This window comes from Cervus elaphus, chromosome 24 (assembly GCF_910594005.1).
Source record: "Cervus elaphus chromosome 24, mCerEla1.1, whole genome shotgun sequence".
NCBI classification, from domain to species: domain Eukaryota; kingdom Metazoa; phylum Chordata; class Mammalia; order Artiodactyla; family Cervidae; genus Cervus; species Cervus elaphus.
The window spans coordinates 25,013,452-25,034,184 of record NC_057838.1 but is presented as its reverse complement, the minus strand read 5'-3'; the positions used below and the strand labels follow the sequence as shown (position 1 = coordinate 25,034,184).

General features: G+C 44.2%; 2 protein-coding genes across 2 annotated transcripts; both read left to right on the top strand.

Moving 5' to 3' along the window:
• The first annotated feature begins 1,108 nt into the window (after positions 1-1,108).
• CX3CR1 (C-X3-C motif chemokine receptor 1) lies at positions 1,109-12,226 on the top strand. Its single transcript, XM_043885616.1, has 2 exons — positions 1,109-1,360; positions 9,249-12,226. The coding sequence occupies exon 2, from the start codon at positions 9,258-9,260 to the stop codon at positions 10,332-10,334; it is 1,077 nt and encodes a 358-aa protein (XP_043741551.1). The 5' UTR covers positions 1,109-1,360; positions 9,249-9,257; the 3' UTR covers positions 10,335-12,226.
• A 912-nt stretch (positions 12,227-13,138) lies between these two features.
• On the top strand, positions 13,139-18,361 carry LOC122683263 (cytochrome c oxidase subunit 7C, mitochondrial-like). The gene is made up of 2 exons (XM_043886954.1): positions 13,139-13,180; positions 18,132-18,361. Exons 1-2 carry the CDS (start codon positions 13,139-13,141, stop codon positions 18,315-18,317), a joined length of 228 nt encoding a protein of 75 aa, XP_043742889.1. The 3' UTR covers positions 18,318-18,361.
• Positions 18,362-20,733: the final 2,372 nt, after the last annotated feature.

Below are 20,733 nucleotides of genomic sequence, written 5' to 3'. Positions count from 1 at the left end.
CGGGGGCGTCGCTGGCCATTCAATGAACATATGTGCTGAAGGCCCACTGGTACCAGAACCTGGTTAGACCCTGGGATACAGACAGACCAGAAGGAGGCTTGGCCTTAAACATGACTTAGGCAAGTAAGGAAGTAGTGGAAAGGCAGTGCAGCTGAGGTGATTGAGATTAAGTCAGAGAACCAGCTGGCCAGGGCGGGGAGCAGGGGCACGGCCTGGATATCAGGGCCTGGCCAGGTACCACTTCCCGCTGGAGCAGCCTGGGCCATTGCCCTTCAGATATAGAACCTGGGCTAGACTGCAGGGCACAGGGAACCGCTAAGTGCCTTGAGGGAGGTGAGTGGAACCATAATTATAAAGCATCCACCAGGAGCCAGGTGCTCAGTAGGTGCTTTCTGTATCAATGCCTCTCAGATTCATTGTGTTTATCAACTCCTAAAAATTTCATTAAAATTCAGTCTCTATTTTCATATCTTATAATAACCTATAATGGAAAAAAAATCTGAAAAAAAAATATGTATATATGGATGTACGCATAACTGAATCAGTTTGCTGTGTACCTGAAACACTGTAAGTCAAATACACTTTGATAGAAAAAAAAAATTTAAATAAAACAATGTAAGCATACCTTAGAAATATTGTGAGTTTGGTCCCAAACCACTACAATAAAGTAGATTCACAACAAAGTAAGTCACATGAAAAAAAAGAAAACTAAAAATACAGATACCTAGAGATGACTTTTCTTTATAGCAAATAAAAGCTTAGAAGGCATAAAAAAAAAAAAATGCAGAGTCTGATTCAAGAGGCCTGGGGTGGCAGCAGCCTGAGGTGCTACATCTCTGAGAAGCTCCCAGCTGGGATCACACTTTGAGAAGAAAAACTGTAGCTGACTTCATCTGCACCCCAGTGCTATCCAGTGAGTATCACGGGCTCCCTTTTATTAGCAGGAAAACCGAGGCTCAGTTTCCGGGCCTGCCTAAAGGCACATCATTAAAGAGAGCTACCCTGCTTCCTGCCCGCTGCCCCCCCCCCCCCCCCCCCCCCGCCCACCGCCCGTGAGAGAGGTAACACAGTCCCCAAGTTAACACACTCCCTCCTAGCCACTCTGGGTCTGCCCCAGGCTCTTCCTAGTCTCTGACTTCAGACCCTCCCATCTCAGCTGGCCTCCAGCCTGGAGCTTCTGAGCCTGCAGCAGCATCTAAAGATAGTCTACCTCACAGGAAACCAGATACTATTGGCTAACTTTGCAAATAAGGATGCCCTCAGAAGAAAGGGAGATACTCTCTGACAGACTGTGACTGGGACAGGAAGGCTGACTGGCGCATCTCCACCTCTCGAGGTTCCCTCCCCAGATCCAGTCCAGGTAGGAGCAGAGGGCTCATTCAGCACCTGTGGGCACGCTGGGTGAGGCGCTGTGGTCAGAGGTCAGAGTGGGTTAACGACGCTAGTTTGTTTTACTTGCCAACAAGGGAAACCATTCTCCAGAGGATCTTACAGCCTAAATGTACTAGGGGGCTTGGTAGGGGAAGACAGTGACTGATTAGATCACTTATGATGTGCTTCACATGGTGGAATATGATTAGAAGTGTTAATGATTCTGTTTCAGGGGCATGGAGAAATATTCATTAAAAAAAGCATCATTTAAAATTGCATCTGCAAGCTATTATATATAGGGTGGGTAAAAAACAAGGTTCTACACTACAGCCAAGGGAATTATATTCAATATCCTATAATAAACCATAATGGAAAAGAATATACACATATATGAATCACTGTTCTATAGCAGAAATTAACACATTATGAATCAATTACAATAAAAGAAAAAAAATAAAAGGTAAGATTGCATCTGGATGACATTGAGGAATTCCTGTTAACTTTCTTCTAAGGTAAGAAACAGCATCCAAGTTATTATTATCATCATCTTTTTCTTTTTTTTCTGGCCATACTGCAAGTGTTGAGAGATCTTAGTTCCCTAACCAGGGATTCAACACCGCCAGGGCAATAAAATCGTGGAGTCCCAGCAACTAGGACCACCGGGGAACTCCCATTATTATTATTATTGTTAACTATCCACATCTGTTTTATGCTCCTTCTCCATGTATTCCTAGAAAGATTTTTTTTTTAAATAGGAGCAATAAGAATCCACTGTAGAGTCTGAAGCATACACATACAATTCGTGTGTCTAGGAACAAAATAAGTAAAATAGACAGCAAGCCCTTTGATGATCTTTCCTTCTGGCACTACCTTATTCTTGACTTTCTGTTCAAAAGTGACACGTCTTTTCTTTGTCTAGGTCTTTATTTTTTTCCCTATAATGAAAAAAATTTTATTTTTTCTTTCTTTTTCTTTCTTGAGTTTTTTCTTTCCTTTTTCTTCCATGCTTTTTTTGCACCATCTGCATTTTTTATAATGAGCATCTACTGCATTTATAATGAAAACTATTTTAGTAATAAACTGCTGATAGACTTTGATGTTCAACACTGACGTATGCTTTTATAATCACTGTGAGGACATTCGGGCTCAGAAGGTTTGTGTCATTGGAAAACATCATCTTCAGAAAGAAAGTGTGAGTGGACACACATGTGGGTGAACTGCGACTCTTGGTAGGGAAGAAAACCTATACAACATCTCTTTAAGTATGTTCCTATGCCCTTTTGTCTTTTCCCTAAACCTATGTTCATTTGAAAACATAACACACTCAAAGGACGGTGTGCAGGTCAGTAACTTATAAACTGATCTCCCATCTAACCACCATGAAGCAGCAGCAGAGAACCTGACAGCCCCCGGCAGCCTCCACCAGGTCTCTCCCGATCGCCACCCCTGCCCTCCCAGAAATCACCCCAATCCTCACCTTTATGGTCACTGATTCTCTCCTTGTCCTTATAGCTTTACAAGGATTTTAAGGCTTTACATGGATTACCCTTGCCCATTTCTCACCTTCACATATGTGAATTCATACGGTAGATCTATTTTTCTGGTTTGCGTTTAAAAATGCATTCATACTGGGACTTCCCTGGTGGTCCAGTGTTTAAGACTCCACGTTCCCAATGCAGGGAGCATGGAATCAATCCATGGTCAGGGAACTCAGAGCCCACATGTTGCACAGCAACACAAAAGAAAAAAAGCATCCATAGTATAGGGGCTGTAGATGTATACACAAAAATGTTTATGACAGCACTGTTCACCATGGTCTCAAACTGAAAGCCACCCAAGGGTGCACCAGCATAAAACAGATAATAACTGTGGGACACTCATATGGTGCAATCATATTCAGCAATGACAATGAACAGACCACAGTCACAGCAATAACATGGATGAAATACGACCAGAAACACTTAGATGAATTTACAGGTAAACGCGAAATTGGCCCATATTCACAGGGCACTTATCAAATGCACCCCATCGCTTTTCTTATACTCTTGTTATGAAACAATAATAAAAAAATTCACAGAGACTGTATCTCAGCCATTTTTACCTCCACAGAAACAAGCACAGTACCTATTGTTGGGGAAACAGAATGAAAAGCAACATATCTGACCCAGAAAAACCTCTCCATGAAGACAGTAGAGAAAGAACTCTGTCATTATTGAATAAGAATTAAACATCATATGCATCACAGGCAAACCGCTACGAGGTAGCAAAGACATACAAAAAAAACCTCACTTCAGACACAACCCCTTAGACACATGTTCTCAAGACACTCAACAGCTAGTGCTCAAGTCAGGGAATGTGACAGCCACACACAGTTCATCCCAAGTCCAGCATGGTCATCGGTACTGGCTGGCTTCATCCAGAGGAGAAACAAGCTGCTCATCTCTTTATGATCAGAGGTAGTTGTCTAACTTGAAGCCAGGTTCCTGCCCAAGTCAGGCTCCTGTCCTCCCCCTGGCAATGGGAGTCTGGGCACCAACATGCGCATTTCAAAGAGACGGCTCCCACCTGGAAAGCTGCAGAGGAAATGATCACATTTCCAAGAGGGGAGAAGGTACTCACAACTATACGTCTTCTAAAGTAAATGCTCTAAGAAAAAGGAGACAAGGGGACTCTTGTCCCTTATTTTCAACAGGCAGAATTAAGCCTCTTATTTTTAATTTTTACTCGTCCTTATGCCACTGTATGGTAAAGACACTTAATAGATATTGACTTAATCCACAATTAATTAATAAGCAAGTCCATGTCTTCTTCAGTTATTAAAAAAGGAAAAGTCACAAAGCATTTCTTTTCTAGATGTCACAGTTTACTTTGACAGAGAGAAATACCATGAAGGACGCTGCAGAGGGGAAAGCAGAGGGAGGCGTGTGAAGCCCAGAACAAAGGCCAGTTCTGTGCAGGGGCCTCCCCCATGTATAGTCTTTTCCTGTTACTGGTCTTGGTTTGGGGTGTGCATTTGGTTTGTATAGAACACTGGTGGGTGGTCATGCCAAGTCGTTCTAGGTTGATGACTTGCTGCAAGAATAGAGTCACTCCGTTTACTGCATGTAGCATGCTGTGTAAGTTGTAAAATGTGGCCACTGCCCCTCAGCATGGAATTCAAGGCCCCTCCATCTGCCTGTTTTTTGCCTTCTCAGACTTAACTCTCTCTGAATCCTAAGGAGAGGTCTCTTATAAAAATAACTATCACTGTAAACTGGAAAACCAGCAGGTTCTGAAAACGCAAGGGCTCAAAGAGCCAGGGGTGTGGACTTAGGGTTAGACTGAAAACCTTCCTACATAGCCCGTGGTGAACTCCAGATTTGTCAGAACCCAAAATTAACTGATTCAGCTCTCTGTCTCCAAGCAGAACCTCATCTGAATGCTGGGTGCCTGTGAGCCCAGAAGCTTCGCAGGTTGTGGGGCAGTCACTCTGTGGACACGAGGCCACACTTCCCCTGGCCCAGGACGCATGCTGCTCTTTTAAAGACTATTTGTTTCCTTCTGTTCGGTCCTTGGAAAACTGGTTATCCAGAGCTGAGCAGGCTCTCAGATATGGTCCAGCCCAGGGCTTTCATTACCCACATCAAGAAACTGAGGCACAGCTGGGAGGGAGCTGCCAGCTGATCTCGGGGCATGTGGACCCCTATGAAGTACACAGCTCTGAAGAGCAACTCTGCGTATCTGAAGGCAGGAAAGAAGCTGATCCTTTAGCTTTCAGCCTTTTCTTCTCCAGAGAAAAGGATCTAAATTTTCTCACCATGATTACTGAGAGTTAGATTCTGAGGGTCTGGCAGTGAGGACCAACCACTTGGTCATGGCTGGAGAGGCAAATAATATCTCCTTCTCCTCCATTCCCCACCTGCTGTTTCACTGAGGGTCAGCCTCTGGGTCCTGAGTCTAAACCCAGGAACAGTGCTCAGGGCCACATCATGAATCTTATCCTTTAAAGGGGGGAGCGTCACCTCTACTATTTTCCAACTCTTGTTCTAGAGATGTGGCCTGCAGTAACCTGCAGAATTTCCCTCCAAGAGGAAAAACCCGGTGCAGGGCAGGGAGCACGGCTTTGTGAAGAGACGCATCTGGCTTAAAATCCTGGCTCTGCCGTCCCTTGGATAAGTTACTCAAGTCTCTCTGCTTGCTGGTGGTTATTTTGCAGTCATTTCCCAAGAGGTGTTGTGGCAAGAATTAAATAGGGTCTTGTGTCTGTAGCATGACACTGAGCAGGGCCCCAGGAATGGCAGCCTTCTCTCCTAAACTGGGGCTTTCAGAGGATAATCTCAGGTTCTGGAATGTCAAGAGATAGTGGCACCCACATAGAGAAAGTTGGGATCCAGGATCAAGCAATTCCTGAGTTTTGTTTGGTCCAAAGGAAAAATATTAAGCCTAACAATTGGCATTAGACTGAACCTCAAACCCGTCTGTACTCAAGGGCCTAAAAGGCCATAAAAAGAGAGCAAGGAAGGTAAATACACAAGGCACAGTGGATCTAGAAAACGGTAAGCAGGACGTGAAGCCAAAAGAGAGGGGGAAGCAACACCAAAAAGACGTTGGGGAGAAGAAACGGGATGGAGGCCACCTAATGAGAAGGAAGTATAGAAAAGGGAAGCTGATTGGAAAAAGTGGGTAATGATGACCAAAAAAAAAAAAAAAGGTTAAAAAATAAGTGAGCGGGCCAAAGAAAAGGAAGTGACCAGAGGAAGTAGGACAGGATTAGCAGTAGAGCTAGCTGGGTGTTTTTTAAAGCAGGTTCTACAAAATTCATTTTTACTTGACGAAGACAGCCGTGTGTACTCAAAGTTCAGCTTCCAGGTTCAGCCCAGACTCTCCCAGCTCAGCATCATTTAGTAAAACATTGACTTAATAGAAGAGAGGGTGAGGAGGCCCAAGTATAGTTGGGGGGATGTGTGCGGTGCAGCCTAGATTAGTGTTGTGGGACCTGTGTTAATGCTTCATCCCAGCACCCATCCTTCCCCTTGCAACCCCATCTACATGGACCTCACTTACTAGATGCTGCAAGGGCTTATTGCATTGGATTCTTGCCCTTGATTTCTGGTGCTCAGGGGCCAGGAGGCCAGTGTCCAGCCTGAGTGAAAGCCAGTTAGATCCCTGACAGCCCTCTAACCCCTGGGTATCTACTGCCAAGAGTCCTAATTTCAGGTTCCTGGCCCAGGGCTGGAATATCTCAGAGGACCTAGAAATAAAAGGTCCACCCTGCTTGGGCTCACCTTTCCTGAAAAGGTGCCTGGATAAAACTATCAAGTTCTAGACACTTTGTGTTATTTAACCCTTACTGCAATTCTGAAAGGAAAGTTCCGTATTTAATTCACTGCCCTGCTGAAGGGCTCCAGGGATATTTGTGATGAGAGGACAGGGAAGGTGCAGCTCGGAAAAGGCCAGGATGTCTGGAACAAACAGGTGGCAGGTGGCAAGGAGGTGCCTGGTCCCTCCTCTCTCCTTGCTGGGCGCCTGGCTCAGGGCCGCCATGGGTGTGCCCGTCCCCTTCTCGCCTGTCTCCTTGCTCTTTGGTGATCCAGAGACACCTGCCTGGAGATCTGTAGGAGGTCCCTGTGTATGAGACATGGTGCCAAGAGAACATCAAACCCAGCACATGTGTATTTGGCAAAAATCAAGTCAACCTAAAAGCACCAAGTTCCTGGGCTTTAGGACTGAATACAGGCCCCAAAGAGATATGAAATGATTTTTATTGTCCTTGGACTCCTCTCTAAGTCAACACTGCCAGCTCCTGACACTGGGGGGAGGAGGAGGAGGAGGGGAGCTAGCCCCAGCATCCCCAACAAGGACTTGACTGTTTGCTATCCTACAAGCTGCAAGTCCAGGAAGACAGGCTCCAGCTGCAAGCCATCTGCACCACGTGGCTGCTCCCTGCCTCCCCACATTTCAGCTGAGCCATCTGACATTTCTGTCACTTAAAAATGGTTGAACATCAGCCACTTTATATGGTTCAACTTAACTTTTGTTGATTAAGATCATGGCTAGAGGATCCTCTCTGAGAAGAGGGCATTGTAGCCAAGAGCAGAGAGAGCACACACTTTCCTGAGGCTGAGGACTCCATCCCAGCCTGAGATGGCCCAGGTCAGAAGGCCCTGGGCCACTTCGCCGGCAGGCTGGGTGAGACAGAGAAGTGGACCAGCATGCCATGCTGAGGCTGGGAAGAGAGAAGCAAAGGGTGGGTCCTCACTGCGGCAGAGACACCATCTTGGTATAACCAGCATGAAAAGGGTGTAGCAGGGTGTGGAAACTCCCTTGGTTAGAGAAGTGTGAGCTTTGGTTTGAGCTGTGCTGGGTGACAGGCAGTGACAAGCTGGAGGTGTGTGCTGAGGTTTCTGAGAGCCTGTCTTGTGGTATCACAAGGAACAGGAGGGGTCCCAGAGGTCCATGGCGAAAGGACTCCCCTTGCAGACTCTGGAGTGAGTCCTGGCTGGGAGAAGGGAGGATGAGCAAGTGTCACTTCCCAACCTGAGCAGAAATATCTTGCCTTTCCATTTCTGTCCAGAAAGAAACATAAAAAGAACAGTGGGGGAGGGTAGGCCACAGTGAAGTGCAGGACTGGTAATTATTAATTAGCCCCTGGGACCCGAGGCTACAGGCTAACTGAGCCCGTCCTCCATCTGGGATCCGTTGGCCCCTTCATGACTGCAGAGGCCTGGATGATGCTGGCACACCCTCTGCACTTGTAGGATGACTGATCATCCCTGTTGGCTTAGAACTTAGGGGTTTCCGAAATGTGAGACTTTCAGCGCTAAAACCAGAAGAGTCCTGGGCAAATCAAGGCAAGGTAATCACCCTAGAGTGTCTGACTGTACGATTATTCCTTTAGGTAGGAATAATAATCCTTAAGGATTATTCATTAAGGAAGAAAAAGACTTGGTTCCTAGAGGAAGAGGAAAAGAAATGACTCGCAAAAACAAAGACAGGTCTCTGGGTGCAGGTCTGCCCAGGGCTCTGCGGCATCTGAGACCTCTCTCTTCAGTCTTCAAGCAGGAGAAACAAGGGTCCAGAGGGTAGAGAGGTGGAAGAAAGGAAGGGGGTGGAGAACAGCACTGGGGAAGTTTGAAATGGAAGTGTGAATTATGGTACTAGCTCAGCTGGTAAAGAATCCGTCTGCAATGCAGGAGACCCCAGTTCGATTCCTGGTTGGAAAGATCCCCTGGAGAAGGGATAGGCTACCCACTCCAGTATTCCTGGGCTTCCCTGGTGGCTCACTCGGTAAAGAATCTGCCTGCAATACGAGAGACCTGGGTTCAATCCCTAGGTTGGGAAGATCCCCTGGAGGAGGGCATGGCAACCCACTCCAGTATTCTTGCCTGGAGAATCCCCATGGATGGAGGGTATATGGCAGGCTACAGTCTATGGGTTCGCAAAGAGTAGGACACGACTGAGCAACCAATACACACACCACGCCATCCCTCTCCCCCCTGCTCGCTCATGATCCTCTCTCACCCATCCACACCCTGGTTAAGCTTGCTACCTTTCAGATAGACTTTTGAAAATCAAAGAAAAAGTATCTGTCTCAAGCTTCAAAAGGCTGACGTTCAAATGCTAACTGAGCCATTTACTGTGTAGTTTCTGGCAAGTCACTGAGCATCTCAGAGACTGGTTTCCTCTCTGTCAGAGGGGTCTGTTGCAGCCTCCATCACAGACATTAAATAAGATTGCACAAAAAAAAAAAAAAAAAGACTGCACATATGACACTGGGAAATGTACTGGTCAGACACCCTACCAAGAGTTTGTTTCTTCCAGCCTGCCTCTCCTTAGCGGAATTCCAACTTTGTTTCTCTGAGAACTCGTGAGAACCCTTGTCTTCCTTTCTCGTCCAGGTGCTCACCATGCACACGACCCTCCCTGAATCAACTTCAGAGAACTTTGAGTATTATGAACTGGCAGAAGCCTGTGATATAGGGGACATCGTGGCCTTGGGAGCTGTCTTCGCGGCCATACTCTACTCCCTCGTCTTTGCCTTTGGCCTGGTGGGAAATTTGCTGGTGGTGTTTGCCCTCATCAACAGCCAGAAGTCCAAAAGCATTACTGACATTTACCTCCTGAACCTGGCTTTGTCCGATCTGCTCTTCGTAGCCACCTTGCCCTTCTGGACTCACTATGTGATAAATGAGCAAGGCCTTCACCACGCTACATGCAAACTCACCACTGCCTTCTTCTTCATTGGGTTTTTTGGAGGCATATTCTTCATCACCGTTATCAGCATCGACAGGTTCCTGGCCATCGTCCTGGCTGCCAACTCCATGAACAACAGGACCGTGCAGCACGGCGTCACCGTCAGCCTCGGCGTCTGGGCAGCCGCCATCTTGGTGGCCACACCCCAGTTCATGTTCACCAAAGAGAAAGAAAACGACTGCTTTGGAGACTACCCTGAGATCCTGCGGGAAATCTGGCCTGTGATCCTCAATGTGGAAATAAATTTTCTTGGCTTCCTGCTCCCCCTGATCATTATGAGTTACTGTTACTTCAGAATCATGCGGACACTGTTTTCCTGCAAGAACCACAAGAAAGCTAAAGCCATTAGGCTGATCTTTCTGGTGGTTGTCGTGTTTTTCCTCTTCTGGACACCCTATAATGTCATGATTTTCTTACAGACGCTCAGTCTCTATGACTTCTTTCCCAAGTGTGACGTGAAGAGGGATCTGAAGTTGGCGATCAACGTGACGGAGACAATTGCATTTAGCCACTGTTGCCTCAATCCCCTTATCTATGCATTTGCTGGAGAGAAGTTCAGACGATACCTTTACCGTCTCTACAGGAAATGCCTGGCTGTCCTGTGTTGCCATCCTGTCCACATCAGTTTCTCTTCGTCTCTGTCTGAATCACAAAGGAGCAGGCGGGAAAGTGTTCTGAGCAGCAATTTTACTCATTACACCAGTGATGGAGATACGTCCCTCGTTCTCTGAAGGGATCCCAAAACTGGGTCCCTCCAGTGACGCTGGAGTTTCTGAGTTGACACTGAATAATGAGGACAGATTTTAAAACTTCTTACATGCAAGAAATAATGGATCCAATGCTCCCAAAACAATCCTAAAGTATTTTTGAGACTTGTGCTCAAAACTTGAATGATGAAGAGTAGACGTGGCGCTTATTGCCAATGTCAGGACTTCCCTGTTTATAAAGGACATAAATTCAACTCAGACTAACTTAGTCTGAAAAGAGGCAGTAACATTCACCTTGTAGCATGGGCAGTGGGTGGTGAGCCCTCAGTGAGAGAAAACTAGAGACTGAATCTAGCTAGCATTTCCTCTGACTCTCAATTCTCTTAGTGGTAAGAGAGATCCCATAAGTGGTAAGAAGGATCACATAACACATCTTTGTCATCTGAGAGGGAGTGAGACCCACCCTTCTCCGATGCCAAGGTCGAAATCCCCAGGGAAGGGCTCTGATTGGCCAAGTTTGTATCAGATCTTCATCCCTGGACCACGTGGTGGTATCCACAGGGAAGAGGTAGACAAGATGGCAGCTTCCATTCCAATATTGTGGTTGGAGATGCAGGAAGATGTATTTCCAAAGAGCTGAAGGTGTGGGTGCTTCTTTGATCAGACTGAACAAGAATTGCCCACCAACTTTACTTGGTGTCTGGCCCAGCCTCCCTCCTGATCATACTGGCCAGCACACACTGCCAGACTCTTCTTCATTAAATCCTCTCTTGTCACGTCCCCAAACCTGCAAAGGTTCCCCTAGCATACACTGTATCAAGTCCAAACTCAAATGCCTGGCCTCCAAGATGTTCCATCATACAGTCCCAATAATAGATTTCCCAGTGCCTTCTTTTCTCAAAGGACTCCAGCTCCCTCCTCAGGCAGGTCTCTTCCATCTGGTCGCATGCATCACCACCTGATCCAGAACCCAGGGGAATAAACAGAAAAAAACACTGGCCCAAACTGAGAAGGCATGGTTTCTAATCTCAACTCTATCACTTATCCACTGGATAACTGGGGGCCAACTGAGCTTAGTTTCCTCACCTGTAGAATGGAAATAACAGTTCTTTTTGTGTAGGAAGCGTGCAGCATGAGGAGCCAGACTCCACCTCTCAGAGATTCCAACCCTCTTGCCAGGCTCCCAGACTTCAGCTTTACCCCCACCTGGCGCCCTGCTTAAGTGGTGCTGTTGACAGAGCTTGGAAGGGCCTCACAGGCTCTGCTGTGTGATGCAGCTCTTGACACGGAGGAGGCTGGCTCCCACGGTGGGGCTCAATGGACACTCCTAGATGTACAGATTGATAGGCTTTCCTGACTCAGTCCTCCCAGGCCGGCTGGACCATTTCCTCCCGATCAACTGGCAAGAACCTCATCATTCATGCCAATGCCAACCTGAACAGCCCGAGTCCCAGGAACAGCTTTCCCTTTCTCAGTTAACGTTTGAGGGGGTCTGAAACTTTAAAGCTTGAAAAACAATTGTAATCATGCTAAAGAAAATATCACCTATAATCTAATCACGCAATATCTTCATGTGCCCACTGGGCCTTGTTCACAGCCTCACATGTTTCAAGTTGCAATCATAGTGTACAGACAGTTTTATAATCTGCTTTTTTTTTTTCTCTCTTAACATTAGGCCACAGATAACGCTCTGTTTCTGCATAGTTTTGTAATGATCATTTTAGAAGACTGCCAGGTTGCATACTCACTGAAGGCGTCTGACTTGTTGTCCTATTTCTCACTCCTTGGAAGTCAATGTATTTGTTTACCCAATGACAGAATGAATTACATTCCATTAAGATCATGTACTGCAACTTATCATTACCCTGTTAATAAACACTTCATGTGTTTCTAATATTTAGCACATACATATTTTACAGCACTTTTCTGTATAATTTCCTTTCTCCCCTTCAATTACTTCCTTTGGATGAATTCCTTGCCATGGGGCTAACTGGGCCAAAGGGCATGGGTACATTTTAGCTTTTAACACATACATATGAAACTAATAAACTGCAAAACCTTTATTGAGCATGTATTCTATGTAACATGTGAGCTCAAATCCAGAGCTGTTCCAAAGATGAGTGTGATAAGGCCTGTGCCCTCAATGCTTCAGAGGTGCTTGACATTTAAATGCAGAACTCAGAAGTTTAAAAAAAAAAAAAAAAAGCATACTCTTACATTATTTGGTAACACAAAAATAAGGTCACCTGACCTGAGTCATTAGGGATCTTAAGGCCCTAACCTAAAACATCTCACCTGAGTCTTAAGATCTTGAGATTTTAAGAGAAAAGTCTGAGAACAGTGAAAGGCACTGGGAACAGAGTATGTGGTGGGAAGCTGCTGGAGCTCTGGCTCAGACAACCAATGGAAGAGGGTGTTCTCAGGGTGTTCACAATTTCCTCCCTTATCACCTGATCCTTGTCCCAACTGTTGAATCATGAAATTTTTCATTAAAATTTTACCTTATTAGTGGACTCTTAAGAAAAGAGGAAAAAATTCTTTTGGCTTGAGAAACAAAGAAGAGAGACAGACAAACACTTTCATTTCTAGAAGACAATTAGATTTGTGTCATAAGAAACATTCATTCATTTTGCTAAGACAGAATAGGGAGAAAATAAGGAAGGTCACTGAAAAACCCTAAATAGCTGTGATGCTGGTGTCTTAGGAAAGGAAGGCACATTGGAAAAGGACAGTTGACCCTAACAGCACAGCTGAATCAGATCCACCATGGCTTCTGGGCTCTGGGCTTCCCCAAAGCAGAAGGAAACTCCAAACACAGATAGACGTCTATGACTGAGTCCCAGCAGACTGACTCTGTGACCCTGGGCGAGGTATTTGACATCTCTAAGGTTCAGTTTCCTCATCTGGCAAGTAAGAATAAAAACAGTGCCCACTTCCTAGAATGATGATGAGGATTTAGTAAGATCACCTTCCCAAAGCTCACAGCGCAGGCTTGGAAAGCAAGGTCAGACAAATGGTGGCAACTACTTTCTTTTATTATTATTATTATTATTAGATAGAATCTTTCCCAGTGAGGAAACTCATACTATGTTGCCCATGCCATCTTGCTTTTTCCCAGAATCACAGAATGGTGGGTGGTCAGAAATAGCTGAATACAAACCCACACTTTGCAGGTTAGAGAAAGGATGTCCAGAGAGGGCCAGAGACTGGCCCAAGACCAAAGAGCGAGTTAATCAAAGAGGTAGAGCCCTTAACTCTCCGTTTACTGACTTCCTCCTCCTCTTAATAAAAATATAGACCGATCCTATGGTGACTGCAGTTAACAATACTGTGTGGTATGTGTGAAAGTTGCTAAAATAGTTGATTTTAATATTTAAGAAACTTTTTCATCTTTTTTTTATTTATTTTATGTCTTAGACCAGGCTGTGCATGGCATACAGAATCTTAGTTCCCTGACCAGGGATCAAACCTGTGCCCCCTGCATTTGGAGTGCAGAGTCTTAACCAATGGACAGTCAGGGAAGTTCCTAAGAGAGTAGATTTTAAAAGTTCTCACCACACACAAAAAAATAGTAACTATGTGAAGTGATAGATTTGTTAATTAACCTTATTTCATAATCACTTTACAATATATACATATATAAGTATACATAGAAAACCATAAAGATTTCATCAACAAACTGTGAGAGTTAATAAACAAATTCAGTAAAATTGCAGGACACAAAATTGAAACACAGAAATCTGTTGTAATTCTTTCCACTAGTGATAAACTATCTGGAAGAGAAATTTAAAAAATAACTCCATTAATAATTACATCAAAAAGAATATAATACCTAGGAATAAATTTACAATAGCCCAGATGTGAAGGGGGTGACAGAGGATGAGATGGTTGGATGGCATAACTGACTCATGCACATGAGTTTGAGCCAACTCTGTGAGATAGTGTAGGAAAGGAAAGCCTGGGGTGCTATTGTCCATGGGGCCAGAAAGAGTCAGACATGACCTAGGGGCTGAAAAACAGCATGCTCGTTAAATGACCATCCGAGGAAGAAGCTGGCTTCCCAGGAGCTTTGCTACCAAGACAGATGGAGAGTACATGGTTTTGGTTACTGAGAAGAGCTATCATCTCTTATAATCCACTGCATCTGGTGGGCTTTCCATAATCTCTCTCTCTGCAACACTGCCCCTGAGCGCCCAGGGGGAGAATTCTCTTCTGGCTTCAGAAGGCCAACAACCACACCTGGGAACTTGGCAACCCAACTCTGAAAGGTCCACCTTGGGTACCACCTCACCCCTAGATAAAGTCCCATTAGTGCCCTCAAATTGGGGCAGTCTGTCCCAACTGAGAAGCAAAAAGCAAATTTTCTTTTCTACCTGCATCTTATTCTCCTAGCCCATGAGAACCACTTCAGTTTCAACATGATCTGTAGTATTGTTTGCTTAACTTGCCGAGTTGGCAACCACATTCTGAGCTACCCAAGAGTAGTATCATCCAAGATCAAGTGAGAGGAGGAGGTCTTCGCAAATGTGGAAATACCCTGTCTCTCTTCAAGAGGCCCTCCATCCTGAGGAGGGTCGAGATGTTTTCTTGAGGATGCATGGTGCCATGTGTGTTTCTGCTATACGACACGCGCTGTTGGGCAAGAGCCAAAGTTCCTCCCAGAGGCACATCCTAGACGTCTCTAGAAACCACAAAACACACTCAGCAGAAAAATGACTCTTTTACCCCATATTTTCTCATTTATTTAGGCAGATCGAAAAAATTTTTAATTCACATTTCTTTGACTAATGAGAAAGACTGTTCAGTTTTCAATGTGCTTGCTTTATTCTCTTTGTCTTTTTCTGATTATCAAAGAGATGGACAATCAGAAAATACAAAGAATGAAGAAGTGTATAAAAATTTTACAATACACAACATTCCACCTCTTATAGATAAAACATTGTTTAACACTGAGGTGGGTTCTACCATGTCCTTCTCTGCAGATACAATTTTTTAAATAAAAGCTTTGAGACTGTAACATACATACAGTTTTAGATATTTTTTCCACTTAACTTTATAGCATAAACATTTTCCCATGTATTAAACTCAATCATGATTTTAATGATTGCACAGAAGTCCATATAGACTTTATCTAGGCAAGCCTGTACTGATGGACATGAATGTATAAAGGAAAAATATGTATTCTTCCTCCTTCTGTGTAGGAAAAATCCAGCTCTTTCCTACTGTGTGTCTCATCTAGCACTTACACAGAACACTTCATTTCTGACACTTCTGATCACCAAATATATGTGGTGTTTTCTCCACATCTTTGTGACACCAACTAGGTATCTTACAATTTGCTGAATAACTTAATTCTGACACTATTTACCTAGTGATCCCACGGGCTAAGGGCTCAGTCCCACAAGACCTCTCCACTCCCCCTTCAGATGCCGATCACAAGTGGTAGGTCTCCAAGTTACCCACAACTTCTGTCTCAGTTGACTGTGAATCAGAGGTTCCCACAATCCCTCCTCAGGTTGGATTAATTTGCTAGAGTAGCTCACAGAACTCAGAAAACACTTCCTTACATTTACCAGTTTATTAAATAATACGATGAAGAATACATAGGAACAGTGGAGAAGGCAATGGCACCCCACTCCAGTGCTCTTGCCTGGAAAATCCCATGGACTGAGGAGCCTGGTAGGCTGTGGTCCATGGGGTTGCTAAGAGTCGGACACGACTGAGCGACTTCACTTTCCCTTTTCACTTTCATGCACTGGAGAAGGAAATGGCAACCCACTCCAGTGTTCTTGCCTGGAGAATCCCAGGGACGGGGGAGCCTGGTGGGCTGCCATCTATGGGGTCGCACAGGGTCAGACATGACTGACGCGACTCAGCAGTAGCAGCAGCACAGAGGGGCAGTCTGAGGAAGACATACACAGGGCAGGGGCCTGCGACGGTCCCTAGCGCAGGAGTCTCTGTTTCTGTGGAGGTGGGCTGCGTCACCCTCCTGGTACATGGATGTGTTTGCCAACACAGGAGCTCCCTGAACCCCATGCTCCTGGGAGTTTGTGGAAGCTCCTTCACTTTGCATGATCAATTATTGACTCCATTTCTTTTCCAGTCCCCCTCCTCTCTCTGGAGGACAGGAGGTAGAGCTGAAAATTTCAAGCATCAAATCAAGCAAATTCTAAGGCTGGTCTTTGATGACCACCCAGGAGCCACCCGGCAGCCCACTCAGAATGTCTCACTAAATAAAAAGATGCTCCTAGTGTTCTTATCACTTCGGAAATTATAAAGGGTTCAGGAGCTCTGTGCCCAAACCTAGATAGTATACTAAAAAGCAGAGACATTACTTTGCGGACAAAGGTCCATCTAGTCAAAGCTATGTTTTTTCCAGTAGTTATGTATGGATGTGAGAGTTGGGACTATAAAGAAAGCTGAGCACTGGAGAATTGATGCTTTTGAACTGTGGTGTTGGAGAAAACTCTTGAGAGTCCCTTGGACAGCAAGGAGATCCAACCAGTCCATCCTAAAGGAGATCAGTCTTGAATATTCATTGGAAGGACTAATACTGAAGCTGAAGCTCCAATATTTTGGCCACCTGATGTGAAGAACTGATACACTGGAAGAGACCCTGATTCTGGGAAAGACTGAAGGCAGGAGGAGAAGGGGATGACAGAGGATGAGATGGTTGATGGCATCACCGACTCGATGGACATGAGTTTGAGCAAGCTCCAGGAGCTGGTGATGGACAGGGAGGCCTGGCATGCTGCAGTCCATGGGGTTGCAAAGAGTCAGATACAACTGAGTGATGGAACTGAACTGAATCAAACTCCCAAGGCAATAGAAATAAAAGTATAAGTAAACAAATGGAACCTAATCAAATGTATAAGCTTTTGCACAGTAAAGGAAGCCACAAAAGAAAGACAGCTTTAGGATGGGATGAAGTATTGGCAAATGATGTGACCAACAAGGGCTTAATTAATTTCTGAAATATACAAACAGCTTACACAATTTAACAACAAAACAAACAACTCAAATGAAAAATGGGCAGAAGACCTCAACAGACCTAACTGCTCAACAATGCCAATTATTAGAGAAATGCAAATGAGAAATGTAAATCAAAAATACAAGGTATCATCTTACACTGGTCAGAATGGCCATCATTAAAATCTCTTTAAACAACAAATGCTGGAGAGGGTGTGGAGAAAAGGGAACCCTTTTACACTGTTAGTAGGAATGTAAGTTAGTAGAGCCACTATGGAAAACAGTGTGGAGGTTCTCCAGAAAACTAAAAGTAGAGCTGCCATATGATCCAGCATGGAGTAGGTAATGGCAACCCACTCCAGTATTCTTGCCAGGAAAATTCCACAGACAAAGGAGCCTGGCAGGCTACAGGTCATTGGGTTGCAAAGAGGAGGAGCCCCAGTGACTAAGCACACATACACATGATCCAGCATTCCCATTCCTGGGCATATGTCCAGACAAAACTCTAATCCAAAAAGATCCGTGCACCCCTCCCTATGTTCATTACAGCACTATTCACAATAGTCAAGACATGGAGACAACCCAAATGTCCACCAACAGAGGAATAGATAAAGATGATGTGGTAGATATACATACAATGGAATACTACTCAGCCATTAAAAAGAATGAAATCATGCCACTTGCAGCAACATGGATGCAACTAGAAATTAGCATATTAAGTAGAGTAAATCAGAAACAGAAAGACAACAGTCAGGGGAACGAGGTCGTGAGGAAGCAGCGGGTGGTTTGCAGCCACCATTTCTTCCACCTTCAGTCTGGATCTTTTGCAGAGCTTCTAACAGTGCTCTGTAGGGACAGAGCATCCGGAGGTTCACAACCTCTGTGGTTCGTTGGAGCCACTATGAGGAGGGTCCAGGGAAGAATATACCATTTTCAGTGGAAAACAAGTGGAGGTTACTAGCTATGATGACTTTGTTCTTTGGGTCTGGATTTGCTGCACTTTTCTTTATAGTAAGACACCGACTGCTTAAAAAGTAATCCATGAGACAGATAGGAAGAGGAGCATATTAAGAGGTGCAGTCTCTTAAAAGGATCAAACCTTTGAACTCAGCATCTTAGATATGTTTGTAAATAAACTTATGGCATAAATCCTTAATGCCTCTTCTCTGAAATATGGAACATGATAATTGAACACATGCTTACATTTTATTTGGGTAATGTTGCATTATTAGTTTCCTAATTAAATATGCATGTGATTTAAAAAAAAGACAAAGACAAATACCATATTATATCACTTATATATGGAATCTAAAATATGACACAAACGAACCTATCTATGAAACAGAAACAGAATTACGGACACAGAGAACAGACTTGTGTTTGCCAAGGGGGTGAAGGTTGCAGGAGGGATGGAATGGGAGACTGGGTTAGCAGATATAAGCTATTATACACGGAATGGGTAAACAACAAGGTCTTACTGCATAGCACAGAGAACTATATTCAGTATTCTATGATAAACCATAATGGAAAAGAATATTTAAAAAAAGAATGTGTACATAGGTACAACTGAATTACTTTACTGTACAGCAGATTAACACAACATTATAAATCAACTACTCTTTAATTAAAACTACATAAAAGTGACCAATAACATCACAAAAGAAGTTATTTTAAGGAAACAGAGATGACTTAGCATTTGAGTTAAGGTGAGGCCATCTGAGACATGCAAAGTTACAGGAAGGGGTCATAGGAAGTTATTGCCGAACGGGTACAGAATTTCAGTGTTGCAAGAGTTCTGGGGAGGGATGGTGGTGATGGTGTACAACCCATATGAGTGTATTTAATATTTCTGAATTGTACACTTAAAATTTAAGATAGTAAATTTTATGTATATTTTGCCACAATTTTAAAATTAGGGGGGAAAATCCCAACAAAATCTAGGAAGAGAAGGAGGTAATGACACTCTAAGAAGGGAAGGTGTCTTGGAGGGAGAAGAAATAGAGATGAACTGGGTACCCCTGAAGTCCTTCTGTAATTTGAATGCTTAAAATGTTGACTTCCATATTAAATATAAACAATCTGCAAGAGGCAACAAAAAAAGAATTAATTCAAGGTTTAGCAGAGTTGGGTGCAGGAAGGTTGATTTTCAATGCATCCACCATCACTTTGGATACACTTGGATGCAGCCATCTCACTATAATGTAGAGCTTGGTACTTGCAAAATGAAAGAAAGAAAAACAAACAAACATAAGCAACCTTATTTAAATCTCCATGTATATACCTATGGCTGTTTCTTGTTGATGTTGTACAAAAAACAACAAAATTCTATAAAGCAAATATACTTCAACTAAAAAAGTAATTAAATTGGAAAAGAAAAAAAAAATCTCCAATGAATTCTTTCTGGGTTGCATCTCACAAATTAGTTATATCTTTTATGGCAGTGAACTGATTAGAAATCCATACCACAGTGACTTGCAGACACTCTGTATCTTGGGCTTTGGCTAGCTGAGGTGGTGCTCCAATCAGTCAGGGAACTCCATCAGTACAACCCTAAGGACTCCTTGGCCTATCCAGGCAGCCCTGTTTGGGGGTAAGAGGATGCCCAGCTGCCAAGGTAAGAAGCCTAATAACAAAAGGCTAATTTAACACTTCCATCGTTTAAAGTGGCTATTTCAAAGCACATTACCCCACTGAGAAACAGAAAAGAGTTTCCACATGTTCCCACTACCACATCTTCCCACCGACCTGTAGTTGTGCCCGTGTACTCTTCCTTTCCTCCAGGTAATATGGAAGAATCATCCCTGCCCTTATCTAAAGCCAAACTCTTCACTTGTGCAAGAGATCCCTTCCCTCCTGCTTCCCCAAGGAGTGTCTTCCTGCCTTTGTCTTCTTTCTCCTGCACAGTGAATCTCTCCTCTCTGCTGGATAATACCAGGAGGCCAGATACCTCTCACTTTTAGAACCCTCCTCTTGATTCCATATCTCCTCCAGCTCTTGCCTCAAATCTCTTCTCCACTCAGAGATACTTAAGAGTTGTTTCCTGTTCCCTGGACCCTATTCTCTCACCTTTCTTCTTCCCACCCCTTCAGACACACTCTTGTGAGAATCACCAATGCTCTCCATGTGGCTCAATCCTATGGTCCACAGTCAGGCCCCACCTTATCAACCCACCAGAGCATTTGACAATGTGGATTGCTTCCTCCTCCATTTGGCGCTGGAAATACCACTCTCTCTCTCCCAGTTCTCTGACCACCTCACTGCCTTTTCTTTCAGTCTCCTTCACTGGTTCTTTCCACTTCCCTGGCCTCAAAACATCAAGGTCCCCAAGGTTAGGTCCCCAGATCTCTTCTCTTCTCTATCTACATTCACTCCCCTGGAAATCTCAGTTCGTCACAAACCTTCAGACACCATCTCTCCACACTGACAACACCCAAACATTTTTCTCCAGCTCAGA